The 25,487-nt window shown below is 39.4% G+C and overlaps 1 protein-coding gene and 1 non-coding gene across 2 annotated transcripts in view; both read right to left on the bottom strand.

The window, feature by feature from the left end:
• The window catches only part of LOC149303331 (D-aminoacyl-tRNA deacylase 1-like), a 62,801-nt gene that overhangs the window by 19,677 nt on the left and 17,637 nt on the right, over positions 1-25,487 (bottom strand). Inside the window, exon 4 of the mRNA XM_089481639.1 lies at positions 24,259-24,356. Coding sequence (XP_089337765.1) covers positions 24,259-24,356 — 98 coding nt within the window. The remainder of the gene's footprint in view (positions 1-24,258; positions 24,357-25,487) is intronic.
• On the bottom strand, positions 9,923-10,052 carry LOC149303332 (small nucleolar RNA SNORA35). The gene has a single exon (XR_016272053.1). It is a non-coding gene; the product is annotated as a small nucleolar RNA SNORA35 (small nucleolar RNA).

Below are 25,487 nucleotides of genomic sequence, written 5' to 3' on the forward strand. Positions count from 1 at the left end.
GATGGAACTGCGGGACAGGTTGCTTGGTGAAGTTGGGGGATCACAGGCCAATTTTCGTACTAAGGTGCTGTGGTTTCTATTTACGCCCCTGTGAACACTAAACCAAGAAGGTTTACTTTGCAAAGACTGTAAGATAGTAATGTTATTAAGCAGAGAATGCAGGGGTTATGGATATAAATACTCATATCATTCTTTCATACAAGAAGCCATAAAGGCTGTAACATGTTACTGAAACTTCATTTCTACCTCCTCCTGTAGCTGGACTATTTTAGAAAATAGATTTCCAGTCTCCACGAGTATTTCCATGCTCTCAAATGCAATATAGCCTTAACAGCGGACAATTTCCTATCAGCTGCTATGATTACTTTTGGGGAAAAAATTCATTTTTTGCTTAAACACGTGCTGGGAATGATCTGCCATTTAATATAATAATATTATTCGTATACAATACAATAAATATAAAATGGCTCAAAAAGTTCTCTCTATCGGTGTACTTTGGCTCCTAAAAATATCAAGTTGGCTGCCAGATAAGTATATCCTAATGTCTACACAAATTTGCCAAGCCTTGCTTTATGGCGTAATATCAGTATAAACTGGTAGTAAACATATATGCTATGTAAAGTAACACCCTTAAAATAGTTTTCCTAAAACATGTCCTATATATACCAAGGTCACGGGCTTTCCAATACAGAAATCCTATCTACAACACTGACAGCTTCAAAGTACACAGAGTTGCCGACATTTATAATTATTTGGGTCAAAATTATTTGTACAGTAAATAAAAGCAATAAACCTACACTTCATTTTCAGCATTCCTACACATTGAAGCAATTTTGTTATTTGAATATGTTACTGATGGCTGGTATGACCTGTTACAGGATATATTATCGGGGAGACATTTCCAGAATGTGTTAAGGGCAAAACAGAAGTGATTGTATATCCCTCCAGCTGTTAAAAGATGGAAGAATAAGTGTTGTTTGTGATGAAGCTAGTTTTGATGTTTAGTTACACCTAGTTCAAGGACAGAGTGTTCGAAAAGGAGAGGCAGTCACTAGTTTTAATGAAACCAATCCTGCTCCACAGTGGCATTAAAACTGTACTATAAGCAGCAGTGGTGTGGCACTTAAATGATGTAAGCCATTCAGTTCAAGCTAATAAAAAACCCCAAAAGATTTTGTCATGTTTAGCAAGTTAAGTGCTATCCGCCAAAACAACTTTGAGACTCATCACGCAAGAACACTTTATAGCCTGTCCTACAGTGCGTCCCCATCTTAAGTTTTAGCTCTTTTGTCCCCCAAGGGTTGTCCAGAACTAAAATGTGAGGCAAATGCCCCATGCATGAGGGAACCAACAACCCCAGACGTACATTTCAGCCTTCATTGCCCTCGTCAGTGGGGTACGGTTGATATCCCTCTTGGCAAGAGAGCAAGAAGGACCACGTCTGGACTCACCTTTACACTCGGGGTAATGGGTAGCAGTCCCTATCCTATCTGACCATAGCAGAAATAATATACTTCTGCTGCAGCAGGAATGGAAGATCTCAAAACTGTAAAAATAATTTAATGAAAAAACTTAGCATCCAAAGACAAACTATTTGCTTACCCCTAAAAACACAAAACAGGAGACTGTGCTTAAAAATAAATAAATCTGCCTTACATTGGCAAACATTTTATCCATTTACCACTTAAAAGAAATATGACCAATATGTCATAATCACACAATAAACGTACTGAATACTTTTTAGAATTAAAAGAAAGACTAAAAGTCATATAATAATCCGAAGAATTGTATGTCTTATAGCTGGGGTGGTTGTGAGGACCTGACCCCAACAACTGGATTGAGCTGTCTCATTAGAAGTACAAGCCAGCTCAAACTCTTCCTCCTCTTTAGTTTCTTGGTTTTTGCCCACAAGTCCATTACCTTGATAAGGTCTGGCTCAGCTTGTGCTATGCCACCAGCATTGACCATTTTGTTCCATAAACAAAAGGACAGACATACAAGTTAAGCTATTAGTTAATATGACACCATTATAATACATTGTAGACTGTGAAAAAAGAATAAGAAGTGGATAAGAACAGTAGCAGTAAAGGGTTTGCATAATCAGGCACCTCATTTTGGTTATAGCTGTATCCTTAACATTACTATGGTGGCAAATCCTTAGGCCTTCAGCCGTTGGCTAGTTGACTCTAGCCGATATCACTTTGTGAAAGGTAAAAAAAATAAAAAATACTATTACAGAGTTCAAATTCACTTTGTCACAATGTCTTGATGCATATTGAGAAATATATAGAGCATATTGTTGTAAAGTAATCTATATCTAGGTTGCTCCCTCACCCAACTGTGTTCTGTTCCAAAGGCTAGGTTTAAAATAGAATATAATTTATTTCTGATGGGACAGTAATGGAATAAATGGCACCATGGAGATCAATTCAGTTTTTACAGAATGAACATTAAACTTTAAAGCTCCTCTACTCTTTTGTCTTGTAGAAATATTAAGTATTCACATTACATATCCAATTTAAAATTCCCATAATTATCTATAATGCTTTCAAAGGTTTTTAATTTTTGATTCCCCGTTGCTGTCTCCCACCCCTGCATGGGTAGATATTACAGCGTGTGTGGCTGTCCTCTGAGATTGTGTTGAAGGTCTTTTCTCTAAGGCTTTCACTGTGTGCTGAACAAGTGTACAGATTTTTAACCCTTGACTTTCAATCCTTACTCCTTTATCTATGAAAAACTGTCCTGTTTAACCTACATCTGGCAATATTAAGATTGTGGATAAAAACACATTGCTAATAACTATGCCATAGCTTGGGCTTGTTAAAAGAATAATTAGCATGTTTTAATATGGTGGCTGCTGGCATTAGCATGTTGATTATACATCTGGGAGATTAACTTCTTTTCTCAGTACAGTGATATTTAAATTGTAATGGTTTATGTATGAGGAAAATAATTAGCTATTTAAATGGAGTTTAGATGTGAAAAAATACTCTTTATATTGTGGTGACAACTGCATGGCTAATAATGTAAATATTTTTTTAGATTAGGTCTATGGCATCATTAAGCTGACCCAATACTATGAGAAGGTACTCTCCAGCATATAACTATTATTTTAATATATAAACCATGTTATTCATTGCTTACATATGTAAAAAAGCAAAAAGCAGAATTTGTTTATTAAGATTTCTGGTAAATTAAAATATTAGCATCCCATAAAATGTTGTGACTGCATTATATACACGTCAAATGCTATAACATTCACCAAGTTATAGAGGCAAACGAGCTGGTCCTGGTCACGATTTGAATATATTTTACTATTGCTAGCAAAACATAGTTTTACATAGGGGTGGGGCTAGCCGTGCGTAGAGGCAAGGCCCAAGGACCCTTTAGTAGGAGGCAACTTGACAGGGAGCAGGAAAAAGTGATGCGTTGGCAGAAAGCAGATGGATTTAGGAAAAACCGACCTGGAGACCAGAGGAAGCAGAGCAGAGTCCTCAGATATGCATCTTGTAAGAAGGGATCAAGGAAAGACCTGCCTTATGTGCTTCATCCAACAGAACAGAATTCACGTTTCCTTCATGTGTTGTAAAAATGCTGATGTGATGCTGTGGCTGTACTTCTTCCAGAGGCTCTTGTTGGATTGAAAACATTGTGTATAAGAAAAACATATATAGCTCTATTAGTTCAACCTTTAGTTAACCCCTTAAGGACCGGGCTCATTTTTCGTTTTGTACCCTGTGGGACCGAGGCTGTTTTAATACTTTTGTGGTGCTTGTGTTCAGCTGTAATTTTCTCCTCACCCATTTAGTGTACCCACATAAGTTATATATTGTTTTTTTTCAGGACAAGATGGGCTTTCTTCAGATACCATTATTTTGATCATATCATCTTATTTACTATAAAAAAAATAAAAAAAACATGGTGAAAAATTGAAAAAAAACACATTTTATGACTTTTATTTGAAAAATCTTTTACTCACCTAAAAAAGCAAGTAAAAAAACTAGCTAAATAGATTCTACTACTTGTCCTGAGTTTAGAAATACCCAATGTTTTTATGGTTTTTTGCTGTTTTTTGTAAGTTATAGGGCAATAAGTACAAGCAGCGTTTTATGATTTCCAAATCTTTTTTAACAAATCTGGTCAGTCTGCCTCCATCTCCTCTTTGGAATATCTTTGAAGCCGGTTAACTCAATTTAACCCATTCAAACCCTATATTTTTGAAAACTAGACACCCCAGGGTATTCCAAATGCTGTTATTTTAACCCTTTCCATGCACCAATTATAGAACTACACTTTGTCAAACTTTGTAATAGTAATTAATTTTTTTCACACAAATTGTACTTTAGTTATAGATATACAGGTTCTGGTATATGTCACTGTCAAACAACACCCCAATGTGTGTTCAGGAACATCTCCTGAGTGCAGTGATACCCGACATGCATGGGTTTGTCGGGTTGTTTGAGATTTAAAATGCCACATTTGGGAAGTGCGCTTTTTTTCTCCATTTTGGTCAGTCTGTACCTATACCCTATCTTTGAGCTCGGCCACTCCAATTTACCACATCAGCCATTTTTTTTATATATTAGACACCCCTTGGGTATTTGAAGTGCTTTTATTTTAACTCTTTGTTGAGATTTTTGAGAAATTTTAGCACTTGCTAAAAATAATAAACTTTATTTTTTTATTTTATTTTATTTTTTTAATACTTTTTTTATATTTTTTTTACACATTTTGCTGGTACTGGATGGTTCATCAAGTGACATCACTGCATAATTATTTTTAAATGTTAGCACATTTTTATTTTTTTTTTCCATTTTTAATTTTTTTTTGAATATTTTGCTAATCACATAGTGATTAGAAAGCTGGGTTCCATTGACTTGCTTGGTTGAATGCAGTACCTGTATTCAACCTGCAAGTGGAGCCAGAGTTCTCTAGAGGGTCAGGAGACCGTCTAGCGAACTCTTTCTTCTTTATTGTTTTTTTTCCCGGGCCGCCGCCATCTTGCTGATGGCGAAGATCACCGGCAGCTGCGGCTGTGACCGCTCTCCGGAGCGGTCACAGCCCATCCAAAGGTAAGTGTTTGGTGTCGCTGGATGCCTCCTGATCGTGGCATTCCAGCGACACCATTTAAGTTTAGGAGGCGATCGTTGATCGCCTCCTAAACGAATTTAAAACGGGCGTCCGCCGCCATACAATGTATGGCGGCTGTTGACGCCCCGGGGAGGGGCCAGACATGGCCCCCGATGCCGATCTCGGCGTTACTGAATGCCTCGACATCGAGGCATTACAGTAACGCCGTTTAAGCGAAGAAAGTGATCGTTGATCACTTTCTAAGCTTATTTAATTTTTTGACGGTTCAGGACCGTCAAAGGTCATTTAGTGACCTTCTTGTCATGACGGTCCTGAACCGGCAAAGGTCGTGAAGGGGTTAAAGGTGATTTATTTATTTTTTTACGAGGCCAACACAGAAAATGATGTAAAGTCGCAAAAAAATTTTGGACTTCAGAGGTCGTCTATTCCACAGGTGTAATGCCTTTGAGGTGGATTGGTATCACTTTTGATAGGTAATCAAAGTGCTAATTTCTTGCAAGTGTTTCAACTAGTTCTTGACCCTACAGAGCAGAAAGTTCTTAGTGTATCTAAATCCTTGTTTCGATATTGCAAAAGAATTGAGTCTCCAACTGGTTGGTGTTGGAAATAAATAAATAAATGAATGACCCTTTTTATTAGGTATTTTCCATTACCAGAAGCAGCTCAACTAATCCTCTGCTTAAGGAACATTAATCACTGAACAACATATGCAACATTATCAATTGCAATTATTGCCTATGTCATTAAGGGTAAGGGCCATGCCATTGGCTGTGATTTATTTGTGTAATTAGATGCCAAAATAAATGTTACAGTGTTCTTTTTCAAGGACCGAGTAACATAGAAATGTTTTCTGCAATAAATATTTCTAGCTCCCTCAGATTTGCTTTTCACGTGCAATTTGTATCCCCCTACCTCCCTTGGAATAAACTTTTACACAAAATGAGCTGTGATGAAATGCAAAACTGTCCTCTTCGCATGTAACTTTTCAACATTATTTAAATCAGAGAAAATCTTGACCTTCATGTAAAATGCACAATGAACGTTATTACTACAAGCACAGACCCATTTGGACCCATTTGAACATGTGATAAATTGAGAAACTTTCTCTCGAGAAACACAAAACCTACTGACTCCTTTATTAGACTGTGTACATATAAAGAACAATTCAGATACAAAGTTGAAAGATTAAAGTGGATCAATAGTTAGGAACGTTCCATTGGTTTCCATGATGACAATACTTTGCACCAGAAAGCACTCCTCATGTTCATCCACGTATGGATGACTTATATGCTTTAGTTAGGTCCCAATGGACTTTTACTGTTCCTTTAAGAATTACATTAAGAGAAACTTTGACACATTAATATAATTCTATTTTAGAGGATATACTGGAACGTTCCTTGTCATAAGCATCCGGATATTTAATAAATCCAAGAAGAATAAAAAATAAATACCTAAATGATTCTTTTTCTCTGGCATGAAGATAAGCAGGTCACTCCAGGTATATGCTGGAGAGAAAACTGTTGGGAGTTCAAACTGCCAGTTTAATGATTTCTAGGGATAATAATCAGCTGCTGGGACATTTGAGGATAAACTAGCCACATTAATACACCTAGCCACAGATATTATCTTCTGACATATGTTTATTGTGTCAGATGCACGATGTTCTAAAGCATCTTGATTGTTATAGACAAACTGTCTGACCCAATGTTCAAATATTAACTTTAGTCATTTCAGCCTCATTTTTCAATTATAACCAAAGCTACTTGGCAATTTCAATCCCCCATTGGTTTAAAAACCGTCATAACAAAAATCAAAAAGAAAATTTGATAGGACAGAATTGACGCTACAAGAATATTTTTTATTCACTGAGATTGGGTTCATAGAAGGTTGCCTTAAATTTAGTTTTAAAAAAAATAGTGTCTCCACATCCGCTGATTATTGCAAGTGGCAGTAATGGTCTATTTTTTGTTTTTTTGCAGGTATCAGTAAGCCGTGCTCATTATATATGTTGAAGGTAAATCAATAATTCTCAGGAAAACACATCAGTCCACAGAAAGGATAATAACAATATCTGTTTTTCTACTAGTGGAACAGCAGAAGCGCATGAACATGATAAGGGATTCTATACTAAACCCGGGACGGACTGGCTCTACATGATTTGGGAAGTTTGGTAATAAGACATATTCCCTGGGGCTGCTCTAGGTCTAGGCTTCCTACCCTGTTCATTTGGCCACAATGCTACGGCACTGGCCCACAAATGAAATTTTACATTTCTATAATCACAAATCTCTTTTCCTAGATACTGGCAGACCGTTTCACTTCACCAGTTCTAGCGGACTTCACAAAGACAGCTGCTGCATGTGATAGGATATCAAATGGTCTACATACACATCACGAACACAAGAGAAAGTTGGATCTCCTGACACTTCATCAGCCTTGCGCCCTCTGGACCAGGAAGATAATAATGGGTATAAAGCTGATGAGAAGAAATTCGATTATGGGGTCTGAAGATGATAGTGAGGAGGAAGATGGTGAATTGTAATGTTTCCCTAATAGATTGTAAACTCACAAGAGCAGGGCCCTCTTCTCCTTTTGTATTAGCATGTTCTAATGTGTAACCGGGTATGGCCATGAAGGAGGTATGGAGATGAGGGGTAGGAGGAAAAATTACGATGGTGAGACAAGTATGATAATGATCCCCGATTTCATTAAAAGGTAAGGTTCAGACAGCGTTTTTGCCCTGTGTTTAATGATGGACACTAGTTAAATGATTAATCTGCAGAAAAAAAGCATTAAACAGTTTTATTCCAATTAATAACACAAAAGCCAGTCAGATGCCTGTTGTTCCATGTTCCCTCTCTCACTTCTAGGCAGCTAATTTTGGTGCAACTGCATTTATTAATAAATTTGACTGGAGATTAGCATAATAGCGATACCAACAGTGACATTTTCAAGAATATACTACAATTATATTCATTATACAAAATAGCAGTCAGGGGGCTTTCATCTATAAATTCCGTGAGTACAGTTAGTCTATGAAAACTGGAGTAAAGTCTGTCACATGAGTAAGTAGGCATCAGAAGCTCTGACAGTCTAAAGCAGGGATGCACAATTCAAGTCAAGTCAAAATCAAAGAATTTCTCCAGCATCTAAACACTTTAACAACTCAATACTAAAAACAATTACAACTTGGCACCAAGTGACCTGTTTATTGTTGATGTCACGCTGCTTCTTTCACTGGTACTCATCTCGACTCAAAAGCCTAGCTTTCTCATTCACCATTCTCTATCTTTGCTACTCCTTTCCAAAAGCTACAGTGCTCTAGTTTTAGAAGGCTGCAAACATACCCAATTTATGCATATCCTAGCTTGAGCATCCACATCTCAATTACAATTTTATTAAACGACTTGTTTTAAGGCAAGAGTAGAGAACTACCCATCTGTTTGTGGACCTTGAGGAATGGAGCTCTGCATCCTTGTTTTAAATCCATTCCTGAGCATGTTCAAAATAAAATGAGCACTTAATTGAAGCAGATTTGATAAAGCAGTTGATTGGTGGTTCCTAATGGTTATGAGAACATTGTAATGTTTCAAGAGTGAATAGATGTTGGCTCAAACTCAATAACTTCCTCCTGAAGAGTCGAAACTGAGTCAAAACTACTCTTTTCTTATAATATTCTGGTTTAACTGCATAGAAACTAAAGAAAAGGTTTAAAAATTGTGTCCCTATGGTGTGTCCACTTCTCAGATCTATAATTTTTCACAGAATGAGTTTTATAGGTGTCTGATAGCTGGTACATTGCTTTTTCAGCTGATCCACGAGTATGCAAAACCAAGGGAGTCTCCAGTATTACAGGGATAACATAACTAAAGATAAGGATAAGGATTCCACAGGCAAATCATATGCAGGGACTCATGCTGGCCCATACTGCTTAACAGGTTTCTGATAAGCAAATAATAAAAAATAAACTAGATTAAAGCTTTTTAACCCCTTCGTGACAAAGGCTGATTTTACTTTTTGTACCCTTCGTGACAATGGCTGTTTTATCGTTTCTGCGGTGTTTGTGTTTAGCTGTAATTTTCTCTTAACCCATTTACTAAACCCACACAAGTTATATATTGTTTTTTTCAGGACAAGAAGGGCTTTCTTCAGACACCAATTTTTTTTTCATATGATGTAATTTCCTATAATAAAAATAATAAAATATGACGAAAAATTGAAAAAAAAACACATTTTCTCACTTTTATTTGAAAAATCTTTTATTCATCATAAAAAACTACTGAAAAAACCTGCTAAATAGATTCTACTATTTGTCCCGAGTTTAGAAATACCCAATGTTTTTATGGTTTTTTGCTTTCTTCTACACGTTATGGGGCAATAAGTACAAGTAGCGTTTTGCTAATTCAAAACCATTTTTCTCTGAATCTGGTAATTCTGTCTCTATGTGGTATTTGGGGCATCTTTGAAGCCAGCAAATTAAATTTACCCCACCAAACCATATATTTTTGAAAACTAGACACCCCAGGGTATTTTAGATGCTGATAGTTTAACCCTTTCCATGCACTAATCCTACCACCAACCCTTGTCAAAGTTTGGGATAGTAATTGTTTTTGGTGTTTTTTTCACATACTTTGTACTTCAGGTGTGAAATTACAGCTCCTGGTATATGTTGCTGTCACACAACACCCAGATATGTGTCCAGCAACATCTCCTGAGTACATTGATACCCCACATGCATGGGTTTGTCAGATTGTTTGGGGGCAAAAGGGCCACATTTGGAACATGAGCAATTCAAATTCAGTAGGAATTTTACATCTGGGTAAAGAAAAATGCTTGTACCCAACTATCAGTAGGGACAGGTTACAAGAAAGCCTGGCCTATCTCCAAGAAGGGATTTGATCTAGCACCTTAAGTGGTCCCTCATGCCACGGAATGGACACAGGGTTCACTTGACAGTGCAAATAAAAACGCTTAAAAATGGTGGAGCAAATAAAAGCTAAAAAAACAGTAAATGTAACAAAAAATTAAAAAAAAATACAAAAATGGAGCAGGAACAAAAAAAAAATAAAAAATGGGAAACTGTGTGATACAGCTTGAAGCAGTCACCGACACAGAGTGCAGGTTTTCCAGGGCAATCTGGACAGTAAAATGTGGTGTCCTTTCTTTGCCCCCTGCTGTAGCATACCCTGCATCTCTTTTGGGGATTCTGCTTCTTTGCTGTAGGGGGGATTTTAAAAATAAAATGGGTAGCCCCAATTCTGTTGGTTCCCATCACTACTTGGGGACCAGGTGCATCACGGTACAAGATACCTGAAATTACTTCGAGCTGAAACTGCAAAAAAGACAGCTTCAGCCCAGTGTCTGCTTTTTTGTGCAGCAAAAAAGCGTTATAGGTTGCAATTTGCATTAGATAAATTGCAACCTTCTTGTACCAGGCCTTTGTCTTCCTCATAATGAGGTAGGGCTGTAGGAGTTGATCTGACAGATCAACTCCACCCATGTGCTTGTTATAGGCCCTGATGCACACTGGCTTTGTAGTGACCCCAGCTCTGCCACGGACAGAAACCTCCACGGTTCTCTCATCGTGGATGGTGCTCAGCATGCACACCTCTTTTCTGACCCTGAACTTCAATGCCAAAAGCTCCTCTTGGCGTAGAGCTGAGGTCTCCCCCTTTCCTAGCCGGGTTCGTACCAGGCGTTGTGGGAAACCCAAGCGGTTCTTTTTTATAGAACCGCAAGCTACCGTATCGAAACAATACAGCAGCTTGAACAAAGGGACGCTTGTATAGAAGTTATCTACATACAAGTGGTAGCCTTTGTTCATAAGGGGGAATATTAGGTCCCAAACAATCTTGGCACTGGTGCCCAGATGATCTGGGCAACCTGGAGGGTCAAGGTAGCTATCCTTACCCTCGTATACCCGGAAGGCATGAGTATATCCTGTCTCGCTCTCACAGAGCTTATACACCTTCACTCCATACCTGGAGCGCTTGGAAGGAATATACAGCTTGAATCCCAACCTTCCTTTATATTTCATTAGGGATTCATCCACGCAGATATTCTTTCCAGGTGTATAAACCTCTGGAAACCTGGCAGCGAGATGGGTAATCAGGGGGCGGATTTTGTACAGCCTATCAAACTGGGGGTCCTCCTTAGGGGGGCACAGGCTGTTGTCGCTAAAATGCATGAAACGAAGAATCATTTCATACCTTTGCCTAGTTATAGTTTGGGCAAAAATGGGGGTACTAAAGATGGGGCTGGTGCTCCAGTAGGAGCGGATGGAGGGCTTTTTTATAATGCCCATTAACATTGTGAGTGCCCAGAATTTAAGAAATTCTGGCACGTCAATGGGAGTCCATGGCTGTTTTGCCCAAAAAGAATTAGGGCTAGCAGCACGGTGCTGCTGGGCATAAATGTTTGTTTGTGTGACAATGTCTCCCAAGACATCGTCTCCCAAAAAAACCTGCACAAATTGCAGTGGAGTGAATCCTGTAACATCAATATTGATGCCAGGAATTCCAGAAAAAGGAGGGATAGCTGGCTTGTACCTATTAGGCGCTACCCATGCCTCTGGTGCACTGCCACGACTACGTGTGGTAGGCGTCCTAACAGCCACAGATACATCACTAGATGTATCTGTGAACTGACCAACGTCAAAATCTGACGCTGTATCAGTGGCCTCAGAATCTGTGGCCAAAAAGGCATACGCCTCCTCAGCCGTATACCGCTGCATGGTAAGAATTGCAGCAAAAATAGTGGGGAAGGAAAGGGTTAATGGCTATAATAAAAAAAAAAAAAAAAACTAAAAAAAAAAAAAAACAAACATGTAAAAAAAAAAACCCCCCAAAAACAATTGCCACTATGCAAGATCACTGTTTATGCAGTGATCAATGGCAATGAAGGGGTTAATATTATATGGGTGGCTCTTATAAGAGCCTTTGGATCAATATATATATATTTTTATTAGGGAATACCTGAAATACCAGAACACACCGATCTGTCTCTCTCCCTCACTAGAAGCAAGTGAAGGAGGGGGGCAGATCCAATACTGATCAAAGGCAATGTTTAGAAAACATTGCCTTTGATTTATCAAATCATGATCACTCTTATGAGTGATCTGACCACTAGGGGTGTTATTCACTGGATGTCCATGACATCCAGCAACACCCCCCCGATGATGTCAGCAGGCTCCGCCCCCCGGCTTGATGGGCGCCGCCATCTTGAAACACCGCGTGTGTTTCGAAGACACCGGCACCGGGAAGGTAAGCTGAGCATTTAGGAAGCGATCGCGAGTCGCTTCCTTTGCTAAACAGGTGTTGCAAAGATGCCTCGATACTGAGGCATCTTAGCAACACCAGCTAAGCAAAGGAAGCGACTCGCGATCGCTTCCTAAACCCGTTTTTCGGCGGCGGGCGCCGCCATGTTTGAAAGACGTGCAGTCTTTCAAACATGTATTTTTTTTGCTCCTAGGAGCGATCGGGGGGGGGGGCGGGAATGTTTTTTTTGGTGTTGCTCAATGCCTCGATGTCGAGGCATTAGAGCAACACCGTTTGAGTGAAAAAAATCGATCACGGATCGATTTTTTCACCCGTTTAAAGACGTGCCGGTCCTGGCACGTCAATTGTCATAATCGTCACGATTTTCAGTGACGTGCCCGGACCGGCAATTGTCACGAAGGGGTTAAAAAAGTAAATGTACTTCTAACATATAAAATGTAAAAGTATTAATTTGGGGCCGAAAACCAACCATGCAGTCTATATAACGAGTAGTCATTGTCTTCTATTTGCTGAAAGCATCATAAATATTATCGAGCATTGGGCAGGCAATATATTTGTTAATCTTATCAGTTCGCAATGCCTCACAACTAAACATAAAAGCCAAATGGCCAGTTAAGGAAGCAAGAAGCAATCATCATGTATCAATGTCCTAACACAAATATGTCTTAAACATGAGGTTTATTCATTAAAGGAACCGGTCAATTATATACCGTATTTGCTCGATTATAAGACGAGGTTTTTTTCAGAGCAAATGCTCTGAAAAATACCCCTCGTCTTATAATCGGGGTCGTCTTATAATCAGACCTCAAATAGGTCTGACTATGAGACGACTAAGATCCAGATCCCCCGCAGCTGCAGGGGACCTGGATCCTCCTGTCCCCCCCGCCGCCCCACTTACCGGTACTTCTGAGTTGCCGGTGTGTAGCTGGGGCAGCATGTAGATGTCTACGCGATTCGCAGCCGGAAGGAGGTGTGGCTAGCAGCGGGGGTTGTCTGCGTCCATCGCGCAGACCTTCCCCGGCTGTCAGAGATAAGAGTTCCCCGCACCGGTGCGGGGAACTCTGATCTCCGACAGTCAGGGAAGGTCTGCGCTATGGACGCAGACAAGCCCCGCTGCTAGCCACACCTCCTTCCGGCTGCAGCGTAAGTGCGTGGGATCTACACGCTGCCCCGGCTACATGACAGGGAAGTCAGAAGCACCGGTAAGTTTGGGGGGGGGCAGGGGAGTGTTAAATGGGGGGCATAAGGCATTTCTGGAGGCAGAGTGCTCTGTGAAATGCCTTTTAACCCCCTTAATGCCACTCTGCCTCCAGAAATGCCCTTTTAACCCTCTATACGCCACTCTGCCTCCTGAATGCCTTAAACCTCCCTATATGCCACTCTTCCCCATAATATGCCTATTAACCCTCTAAATGCCAGAGTGGCATATAGGGGTATAAGGCATTTCTGGAGGCAGAGTGGCACATAGGGGGTCAAAAGGCATATCATGGGGCACAGTGGCATATTGGGTTAAAAGGCATATCATGGGGCACAGTGGCATATAGGGGGTATAAGGCATTTCTGGGGCAGATGTGCATAACTGGGGGGCAGGTTGGAAAATAGAAGGAAATAAAACCAAAATATTTTTCTCAATCATAGCTTTTATTAAAAAAAAAATAGTTTAGATGAATTAACATTTACTGGTAAAATTTTTCCTATAGGGTCGTCTTATATTATGTTTTGTTTTTTTCCCCTAAATTAATATTCAGATTTGGGGGGTCGTCTTATAATCGAGCAAATACGGTACTTTTTACTATGCATTATGTCATAACCCCTGTGAGCCACTCCTCCAACGAGGGCTGGCTTGACCCTGTATAATGCATAGTTGGTAAAAAGATATTAGAAATATGGATTATGCAAGGCAACTTTCTTCCAGGTGGAATTCACTGTAACCCATAGTTAAGTTGGTGAGATGCAAACCTTCAGTTTAAATCTATTTGTGTAGCCAGCATCGGCAATTAATGTGCTACACAAACACTGCCGTCTAATTCATTAATCACACTTTGCCTTCTTGCCTGCATGATTAGGCAGTGCTTTTATTTATCGGCTTTCTGAGTAGAACAGTTAATCTGTACCATGCCTTCACCACATCAACCACATCCAAATTAATGATATGCTTGAAACAGGGAACAATCAAACGGGCAGAAAAAAAGTAAAGGAAGGGATAATTTTGTAAATACCAACAGAATATTTGTGGATGTGGATTAAAAGATAGTACATTTTGTAATAAGCGATAGTTTTAGAGATTAAGAAGCCAACCCCAGACCAAGCATAATCACCTAATAATTGCAGTACAAAACGGACAACTCTCGGACTCTCGGACAACAATCCTAGATGTTATAGAGAAAACAAGCCAGAGGTTTATGCTAGTTTGTGCTGGGGGCCCGTAGTTCTTCATGTATAGCCCTTGGACTGATGTTATTGGTAATTTCATTCATGAATGCATCAATAGACTACTTTGTCACCTCACTGACTTCTGAGATTCATCAATATAAAATATCTATCTCATTATTTTAACAAAATTATTAGCAAATTATATCATCATAGCAAATGAAAGGCAGTAACCTTTGTGTGACAAGATTATAACACTCTTATTGGTTTCTAACACTATTTTCTGTCCTTTCTTCTTCGCTTTCAATGACAAAAGAAGAGACAAACCAGGAATAATTGTAAGAAAAAATGTGTTGACTGTCTATGTATCAAACAAAAACTGTCAAAACCCTGGAGCATGTTGGGTAAAACAATTCTATATTAACACTTCACCAGATCTGAGACACTTGTTTTCATGCTTGACATAATGGGCACAGCTTTCCAAAACACATTAGCTTGACATACAACCATCAGCAGAATGATGAAAAAGCCATGAATCGGTAAATGTCACTACTGCGTTCAGCTTAGAACAGGAAACGGAATATTCCATGGATGAAATGTGCTGTATAGCTTGGAACCATGATGATAGAGGGTTAAAAGGGAGAAGACAATTGTGGTGTTTTAAGTTATACATACTTTGCAAGTATCCTAGCTTTCGTCTCAACTTTTGGCACTGTCCAATGCAGCTACGCCACTCTCTGGTTATTGCAGGCAGTGGGGATCATCAGCCAGTTGGGAAGACCCTCTGACCAGTTGAGCAGCAGTCCCCTATAACGGGGAACCAGCAGGTCGGGCTTGCACAGGAGAGTGCACCTTTGGTCAGTTCTTATTTTTCAAATAAAGGCCAATCTTAATGGGCTGGCACAAGTTGGGAGATAGGAGCTCAATAATAGATGATGCTTCAGTAGTACCATGGCAGATTGTACTGTATGCCAGTGGGGCAAGTTACATGCAAGGTAAGTTGATATGTGTATGTTAATCGGTGAGTTTGCATCTAAATAAACGTTGGGGATAGGGTAGACTTTAAAGCCACTATTTTCATGATGACACAAGGTCAGAACATCAGAAACAAGGTATTTTTACACATCTTTGGGGCTCAACTTTAAACATCAATAACTTTCCTCACATAGGGATTCATGTGCATCAGTCAGCACACACATGAGAACTCAGCATGCAAGCATAGAGCATCAGAGAGCAAGCAGGGGCAAGTCTATGCAATGCAGACTAACAGCTCAAAACTAGGGGACATTTATGTTTTAATGAATACGTGTGCAAGAGATATCAAAAAGTATTTACGGGTAAAGCATAGAAATCTAAATTTATGCTATTTTATAGACATAAATAAGCTCAATTTGTTTTCAAAAACAGGTCATCCTTTTTAAAACATTTTAAGTATAAGTATCTTTTTGTGACAATGTCAGGTTGCTTGTAAGGTAATTAGTCAGTTTTGTTGTTGTTTCTATTGCTAGTGTATAAATACCTTTAGCATCACACACCAGTAGATTTATTGGGTTTGGTGCTTTCAAAAGCAGCTAACGTGATGCTGCTATTGGCAACCAAAAACCCACAAATTTTATATTAATACGACAAGTGGCTTTTGGTGACTCATAAGGCTGACATTATACAAGCCTGTGAAACGTACCTTTAAACCCTCTGAATGCCAGAGAGATAAGTAATATATAGTGACTTTGGAAGAAATCTTATATTGTTCATCGTTTGGTATTTATTAGACTTGTGCGTTCATATTCGGGCGAACATGAAAACAAACAAGTTGTTGTTCAGCCCGAATACCGTAGAAACGAACATGGCGGCGGTAAACGTATACGAAGAATCTTTGTGTTCGTCTTCGTTTACTAATCTCCCCGATCCCTTCCCAATCTAGCCTACCTTATCTACGCAGCATCTCAGGGGTTAACAGGAGCGGAAATCCGTATGTTCACCGTCAGGAGTTAAAGGGCCGTGCTAGCGAGTTTATTGGTCGCCGGCAGGGGCCTCCTCTAGCATCAACCAATTGGTCTATTGGTCGTTCGTACGGACCATTAACTCTTGGAGCGGGGTCTCCCCCGGCCATGTTGCGGCACCAGGATTTTAAAAGTCTGTACGAGCGACTCTATTGGTTGCCAGAAGGGGGCGACCAATAGAGTTGCTCATATGGACCTTTAAAATCCTGGTGCCAAAGCTGCTGCGTAGTGCGTACTGCGTTAACCCCATATTAACCCCCTTCTACAAAAAACTGCAAAAAACTAAGAAAAAAAACGAACACGAGGAATGTACACGAATATTCGCCTGAACCGAACACAGTAACCGGGCGAATATTCGTGAAATAAGATTTTTTTTCCCCACGAAGACGAACATGAAGAGTTGGCCGGCGCCCAAGTCTAGTATTTATATTGTTAAAGGGAGGGCGGGGGCATTTTCTCTTTTTTTCAAGGGTTTAGCAAAAAATGTTATTGCAAGTCACTTCAGTTCACAAAGCAGCTAGTGAAGAACATCATTAGATGACGATAATATGTAAAAACCTGATTTTTCAAGCTTTGAAGTATGTTGCTTTAATAGAAACCGTGTGAAAATGTAGAAATATCCTAGAAACAAAAACAAGCCTTGCTTTTATTTTTCCCCAAAATAAATCTTTTACTTAAACCCATCTATTTCAAATTTTATTTCTGCAACAAATAAATGATAACCTTTGAAATGTGCAGCTGGGCTGGAGGCACTAGGTTTTCTGCAAAGGGTAAAATACAAACCAACGGGATCTGTACTCTTTATATAGAAATAGTAGTCCTTCCAGTCAAATGTAACATTTTGTCAGGACACATAGTGCACGTATTCCAGTGATGTTTAACTCCTTCGTTCCTGGAATATTATAGTTTTTCTATGTAAAGCATAAGCAACAACAAGCCAGTCAATGATACGAAACACCACAATTTTTTTGGCAAGAATGTGTCTTGAGACATTACAACCTGTAGAAATAGCTGTAAATAAAGGATATGCTGATAAATATATTTATTTTTCCCATAGGCACATATGCTACCCATTTGGTCACCAGGGTGTCTCAAATAACACATTTTTTAGCAGCATTTGACCCTTTCAAATGCTGGACCCCTTCTGTGCCCCTCTTGCGATCTTTCTAAGCAGTCACTTTCCGTGCATTTATTTTGAAATCATTGTATCAGGTGCACTGGGCATGTTGCCCTCCAAATGTGTTTTGGATCTCCATATTATTGGAATCAGTGCTGTATTCTGACCTAGGGAGGCAGGTCCTATGCTCTTAGGTAGATTATCCTATTGTGGGCAATAGTGCCTACTGGGGATGTTAAAGCTCTTCTTGCACATTGCTGTCACATTTCTAAGTGAGGTACTTTGAAATGTGACAGTAATGTGCCCCGTTCCATGAAATAATGTGCGCTTATAGAACTTGCAGTGCAAAGAAGAGGATACACTGATTCATAAACAAATTAACAGATATAGGAAAGGCTGAACTTGATGGGCCCATGTCTTTTTTCAGCCTATATAACTATGTAACGTAGGTCCTGTGGATGGCTGGGGGCATAGCCCAGGGTCAGGCCTAATAAATACATCACTGACACCTGAGTCTCTGCAGGTATGGGACCCTCCATCATTTACCCTTCCAAATAACTTACTGTTAATTTTTACCCTTAGGGTGGTTACATACAATGTACGTAGCTGGTAAACTGTGCCCAGGATTTCAAACACATATGCTGTATGGGTGACTTATGTGGTTTACAAAAATAAGTGACAGCATGCACAAAAAAGTCTAATCACTGTTAACAATGAGGCATCAGTACTTGCAAAGTCTCAAGTACCCCCCCCCTCCCCTTGCCGTAAACCCAACATGAAACATGCTGGGTTTAAGAGAGTGCTCCTAATATCAGCCCGTTACCTGTATAAAATACACCTGGGAGCAAGACATCTTGCTGATTGTTAGGGGATCAAATACTTATTTCACTGAGTAAAGTGCGAATCAATTCATAATTTATTTGAAATGGGTTATTCTGGATTGTTTTGTTGTTATTCTGTCTCTCAGTGTTCAAATAAACCTACCATTAAAATGATAGACTGATCATGTCTGTCATTGGGAAAACAAACAAGATCGGCATGGGATCAAATCATTTTTTCTTCGCTGTATGTACGTGTACCCTGCACTACGCTGTATACTACCACTTACATGTTTTACTATTAAGTCACACAGTATGCACACATGCAGCAGCATATGATTCATTACGCACGGCCTTCTTTACCATCAGAGTCGTATCTCTTTAACTGTAGGAACCTCAGAACTGTGTTTTGCCAGACACAACTATCCTGTGGAGATGAAGAGCAGAATCCAGAAATCAGCTGTGACAGGAAATCTCAGTGGGAGTGAATGCAAGCTGTTACACAAAAGTGTAAATACAAGAATATCACTGGGGTGAAACTATTATAAGGGTAATGTATCAAAACAAATCTGCATCAAACCCAACGTGCACCGTGCCATTTGGGGAGACGCTCCAGCAGCTGGAAAAAAACTCGAGACACGCTTCCAATTTCCTTCTGCTTTTTCTGTGCCCTTTAATCCCTGTAGATTTTAGAAACTCGTGAGTAGGGCCCAGAGCACATTTTGTTTTCCTCGGTGTTTATCATATGTCAGTTCGTATGGAACTGCACAACACAGTATTGCTTAATAGGCTTGTGCAATAAAAATAAACCACTTTAGGCTTTGGGTCCTCTGTTTGTTCCAGGTCTGTGATTTTCTACGAAATCAGGCAATATTAAAGAAGTGATTGTGTTACTCCTTCCCTGATGCTTCTCCGTACATTCCAGACGCCCTGTTTCAGGAGGGAGAATCCTTCTTTATGACCCCAATCTGGACTGGACCACCCTGTGCATATCTACAAATCCTAGTTGAAACATCTTAAAGAAAATATTTTTATTTTTTTTTACTTGAAGTTTCTCTTAACCAAGCTGAATAACATTGCCAATGTACTTAACTATCTGCTCTCGAAGCACTTTCTCCTAGCCCTCTGCATTTCACTGATAGAGAAAGCCTGATGTCAGTTTCCATCTGCTTAGAAAAAACAGTCTCTTCCACCTCAGTCTCCATCCTCAATGATATAATTACCCTACCTCTTCCTGTCTATCTTAAAACATACAATCCTCATATTATTATTACTCATAATATTCTCTATGCCTTTTTCACCATCAAGAGCAGCCAATCAATCAGTGATTCTATGGCCAAAACCATGTAGTTTTATAGCAACCCAAGGCAAACAGTAACCCAAAAGGTGTTCCAGTATTAACATCCTCCGGTTCCAGTATCAAACGCTCCCTCAACATACATCTAACAGTAATCATGCCATTGATTCAGGTGGTCAAGGTAAAACAAAACAAAAACACATACATTTATTCAAGCGCAAAATCTTAGCCTAGTCATCAAAAAATCCTACTGATTAACCACGCACTGAGCTGAGGACCACGTTTGTTTTCACATACGTATCTAGATATAAATACCTTGCTCTTCATTCACAATATACTACCCTCCTGTGCTATGTTCAAAACATATGAAATGTTCCTATTATATCCTGTCCTTCCCCTAAGCCGTACATGTTTAGACACTTTAGCCTTTTCCAGTTTTCTCCTGGAGACGATGCGCACCTAGTACCGTAATATTAGTGTCTTCCAGCGGGAGTGAATATTGCTATTTCATCTAGGTGAGTTAGGAGAAAGACATTGTTACACAATTCTAGAATGCATTAATATAAGACATGTATTGAGCAAAACTGGCTCGCTGTCCCACAAAACATTCAAAACAATTTGAGCTACAGAGCTCCCTTGCCAGCACAAAATACGTCATGTTATCAATGCAAACTTTACCCGTCATCATGGAATTCCACTAGGAAATGTTTCTACTTCATAATAATAATAATAACAACAACATAATATAATGGTAAACTGCAAAGTGCCAATAATATGTGCAAACCACACTTTGGCAGGGGATCCATGACAGTAGCATGAGACTTCCTTACACATGCTTAGATGGGGATGACTTCTGGACAGAATTGGGATCGCTATCCTGCTATTTGATGGAGACCTCCATAATATAAAGTACGTTTTATTTTATTTTTTTACGTAGTTTATCAAAGCTTATTTTCCAGACATTGGAAACTGTGCACCTAGCTCCATATAACGAGAATATTGCATATGTTTTTCTAACAGTGACAGATCTGATTTAAATCGATTAACTATAAGGTGAAATCACGTTAGAAATAATAAAATGACAAATTTCAATCTGATAATTCTGCCACAATGAGATACCTCTTCCACAATAATCTGATGGGGTTCTTTTCATGTATTGAAACCTATCTAGGCTATATAACTTTAAAAGAAATGTACATAACCTTTTTTAAGTCTTAAGTTATCCATGCTTCCTAGGCTGATATAACTTTACTAACTAGATAACATATCCAGTTCAATACAGATCTTTGATCCCTGAAATTGTAACTTGTTATAAAGATAACGATCAATTGAATTCCGTTGACCTCAAAAAGTTAAATTAGGGTGCATTATGTCCGTGTGCATTCTTAATTTAGTGAGCAACAGTAATTGAAACTAAAAATCAAAAACTAAGGACGACGATATACCAGTGCTCGGAAATGTCATGTCATTGAAACTGTTGTCCACCACAGCTCTTCTAGTGCAGTTTTAACAGAGCCATCGGCACGTCGTATGTATTTGAACCCATCAACAGAATATTTGAGGCTTCTAGCACATCAAGGTTAGAAGGCTGCCTCAACATCCGGTACACAGCAAATGTCATTGACATTTGAATGCTGCATAGAGAAATAGCTTTCCCTTTCACTGACTTAAGTACATATGTTGACAGATGGTGCATGATGCTTTCAGAGATTCATAATACACGGATAAGTCTCTGTTACCTGTAATCTAATAGTTGAAAAGACAGCGACATTGACCCATGTAATACTATGTGCTCAGTGCAATGGCAGCTGCATTAAATCTATACAACCTCTTCCTTTGCAGACTATAAGGACAGTGCATTAACATCACACTGAGTCACCTGGAAATCACCCGTATCATTAACAATACCGCAAAAAAATAGTCTGCATTCCACGACTGTGCATGCTTACGCAAAAGTGGATAATTCCAATCGGATCTGTACTACGGCCACAGCATCGAGTCTTTTATTTTACTTGAAGTAAATAACCAAAAGGAACAAACAAGTAAAAGACAGAATGAGAGCAACACACAACTGAACATTAGTCATCCATGCTTAATACGCATGACCCCTTTTCGGTTTGTTTAGTACTAGCCATAGTAAGCTAGTAAAGCCCGGAACATGCCATTTCATAGGAACCTGTGATCTCTTGAGATCTACAAAAAGCTCTTATTAAAAAATGTACCTACAGACTTGATACCATGGCAAAAGGATGCCATCAATTTTGTAATTTAGGAAGCTCTGATTGGAGGATAAGATTAAGTGTAGGCCACCAATGCAACTAAGGGGTATCTGTAAGATCCATTTGTACAGTGCTGTATACAGGATCTAAGGGATCCTAAAATGGCAATTAAAAGATCCCATATAGAGCACATTCAATGGATATTCCACACAAGATAAATGAGAAACATATCGTGATATGGCGCATTACATTTATCTCTAATTTGCTTCTAGAGCTTACCATTCAGTGTCCTATGATACAATAGCCCTGCCTGGATACAGTCACAAAACTGACAGCCCAGGGACAGAGAACACTCCTCTAGGACCGCCAACAGGCAAGAAACAGATACCATATTGCTTAATAAATGTCTATTTGAGATCCTGCATCTAAAGTTGTGATATCACAATTATCGACTCCTTGTGGACCTCTAGGGCTGGAATGGTGCACCTCTGGCTTAGACAGTCAAGAAATAAACAAATAAATAAAACAGAAAAAATGAGTGATACCTTGACCTTCTAAGGAATTCTGGTATTTGATCATAATAAAATAATTATTTGCCCCTTACATACAATACACAATTTATACATCCTATGCTATGTATTATGGGATTTCTGAATGACATATATGGCCATAAATTAGTTACTGCACTCCTCTGTCCTTCACGGAAACTGAACCTGAAAACCTTTTGAAGGATTCATTACACCAATAATTTCTACACGCTGCACGTAACATCCCAAATGCAGATATATATATATATATATATATATATATATATATATATATATATATATATGGGGGGGGGAACTGAAGTGAATCACTGCTGCCCTCTTGTGGAGTTTTCCTGTAATATACTAAGAAGGTAAATCTGAATCTCAAGTCATAAAAGTTTCAAAGGGAAATTTGCATGGCAATTATATTAAATTGTGAATCACTGTAAAAGACGGAGTGTTAAAGAACCTCTAACAGCTCTTAGATATTTTAATGATTAGACGGACATGCTCGTTCCTGTCCAAACCATAATGTAGAACACAGCAAATCCTTTGAGACAGCAAATATTAACTATCATTTATCATGTATTAATATAATTCCAACATGCTCAATACACATCACAGGGTTGATAGAGGCCATGTTATGTGTAAAATGTAGTCTATTCACTAAGCAGAGAATTGACAGGAGAATTTGCAGGAAAGCTGTGGTCTGAACTTCTTGAATTCACTGTACGTTATGAAGGGCTAATGGCGGTTTGTTTCTGCTGTAGGAAGATCCTGGCACGTCCTGTATAATGCATAGGTAAATTAGTGACATTATTTCAAAATGTCTCCTCGCCCATAGAATTATTCATTATACAGGGCCAGTTCAGCTCCTCTTCATGGATTAAGCCCCTGTTGAGCCCTTTTAATGAACAATGAAGAAGTTGAAGCCACAATTCTTCTCCAAACACTCCCCTTAGCACTTGTGAAGTGGTCACTATTCTGTTGGTACTTGTCATGATTAGCTCTGTAACAATACTTATCGCACTTAAAAGGTTAATAAAACCAATATCACCCACGTGAAAAAAGTAATTTCCCCCCAAATCTAATAACCGGTTGTGCCACCCTAACGCAAGTGACACCTGCATTTCTTTACATGTTAGCCTGAGTTCTTGTGACAATTTTTTTCTTGTAGATAATGGCTCTCATTGTGGTTCATTGGAATCCCAGAGCATTATAAATGGCTTTGTCGCCATTTCCACACTAATAGAAGTCAATGACTTGTTCTTGAGTTTTTTTAGATCATGGATCCAATTACTTGGATTATTTTAAAATACAAAAATAGAAGAAAATTGGAAAGGGGCAAATACTTTTTCACAGCATAGAGTTTATACACAAGTAGGTAATACTTAAATCTAGGACAATGGGTGGTTACAACGATTACCATTTAACTGCCTAACTAGTATGGCTATATCCCATGTTCTTTTGGAAACCAACATCCTAACTACTGAACTAACATCATAACGTTGGTCCTGGAATGAGAGATAATATGGTACTCACATATTTTGGGTCGGTAGTGGCAGCAGGAGGCTCTAGTTCTATTGTCACAGGCCCATCATTCTGTATACTGACTTGCATGTATGCACCAAACCTGCCATCTGCAAAATATAAACCACATTAACTTGATGCAAAATCTACAAAGGTAACTTAATAAAACCATACAAATGAGAAGGCAACTGCATTTTTAACTCCAGATCACTTTCTGCATGAGCAGTCCTTCTAGCGGAAAGGCTTGTACATGGCATGCTCATGTATTAGTACATACATGACAGTGTATCAAAAACATGAAATTTACCTTTTAAATATTAAAGATGGTGAGACAGTTTACTGATTAACCATAGCACGAAACCCAAATCCCAACCCTACCCAACTAAACCCAATAACGACACAAGACATCGATTGTGGGGTAGGGCATTGGCCACAGCTTAACTGAATATTTACATAGAATCAGAATGCCCAAGCCAGCGATACCAACCAGATAAACACCACCCATTGACAACCATAGGCCCAAGGCAGTTCCTCTCCCAACCCCGCGGGAACACACCTCCCCAAGATCGTTATGGGCAAAATGTCATTTTATTTTTTTTTCAAATCTCCGTTTATTGGTTATGCACATTGTCAAAACAGAGAGAAAGCAAATAAAACAAGTACAATATGCATGATAGAGTACAGAACAGGAGGACAACGGGTAGTTATGATCCACAAGTCGTAACAACAACAGAGCTAAAGACTACGTGGTATACGGACCAGGCATAGACGGCGAGCCAGGGTCAGAGTAACCCGAGGCAAGTGTGGCACTACCAGCAATCCAGTGTAATAACGACGGAGCGAAAACTGGAGAGTCACAACGTAAACAACAAGGCGAAGTAAAAATAAACAGTAACAAAACAAAAAGAAAAAAAGCACATGCTGCGGCGGAATGGTACTGAAAAAGAGACGGCCATCACGAGACGCGACAAACAACACGACCGAGCCCTACCCTAGGCGAGGAGGGGACGGGGACCTGAAGACAGTAGGCTGTCCAGCAGAGATTCGGGAGGAGGAAAACCGTACCTCCAAAGAACCCGAGGTGGCAAGAGGGAGGGGATCAGTAGCATATGTCAAGGAGGCGGGCGGATGAGATAAAGGTCGTCCAGGGGAGCCAGGTGAGATCATTCCCATATTCCCTTCCCCTGGAAGACGCCACTAAGTCCTCCATTTGGTAGATAAAATTGACCCTGGATAACCAG

The sequence above is a fragment of the Sceloporus occidentalis genome, unplaced genomic scaffold (genome assembly GCF_023333645.1).
Source record: "Sceloporus occidentalis isolate IW3139 unplaced genomic scaffold, rSceOcc1.0.p SCAF_15, whole genome shotgun sequence".
NCBI classification, from domain to species: domain Eukaryota; kingdom Metazoa; phylum Chordata; class Lepidosauria; order Squamata; family Phrynosomatidae; genus Sceloporus; species Sceloporus occidentalis.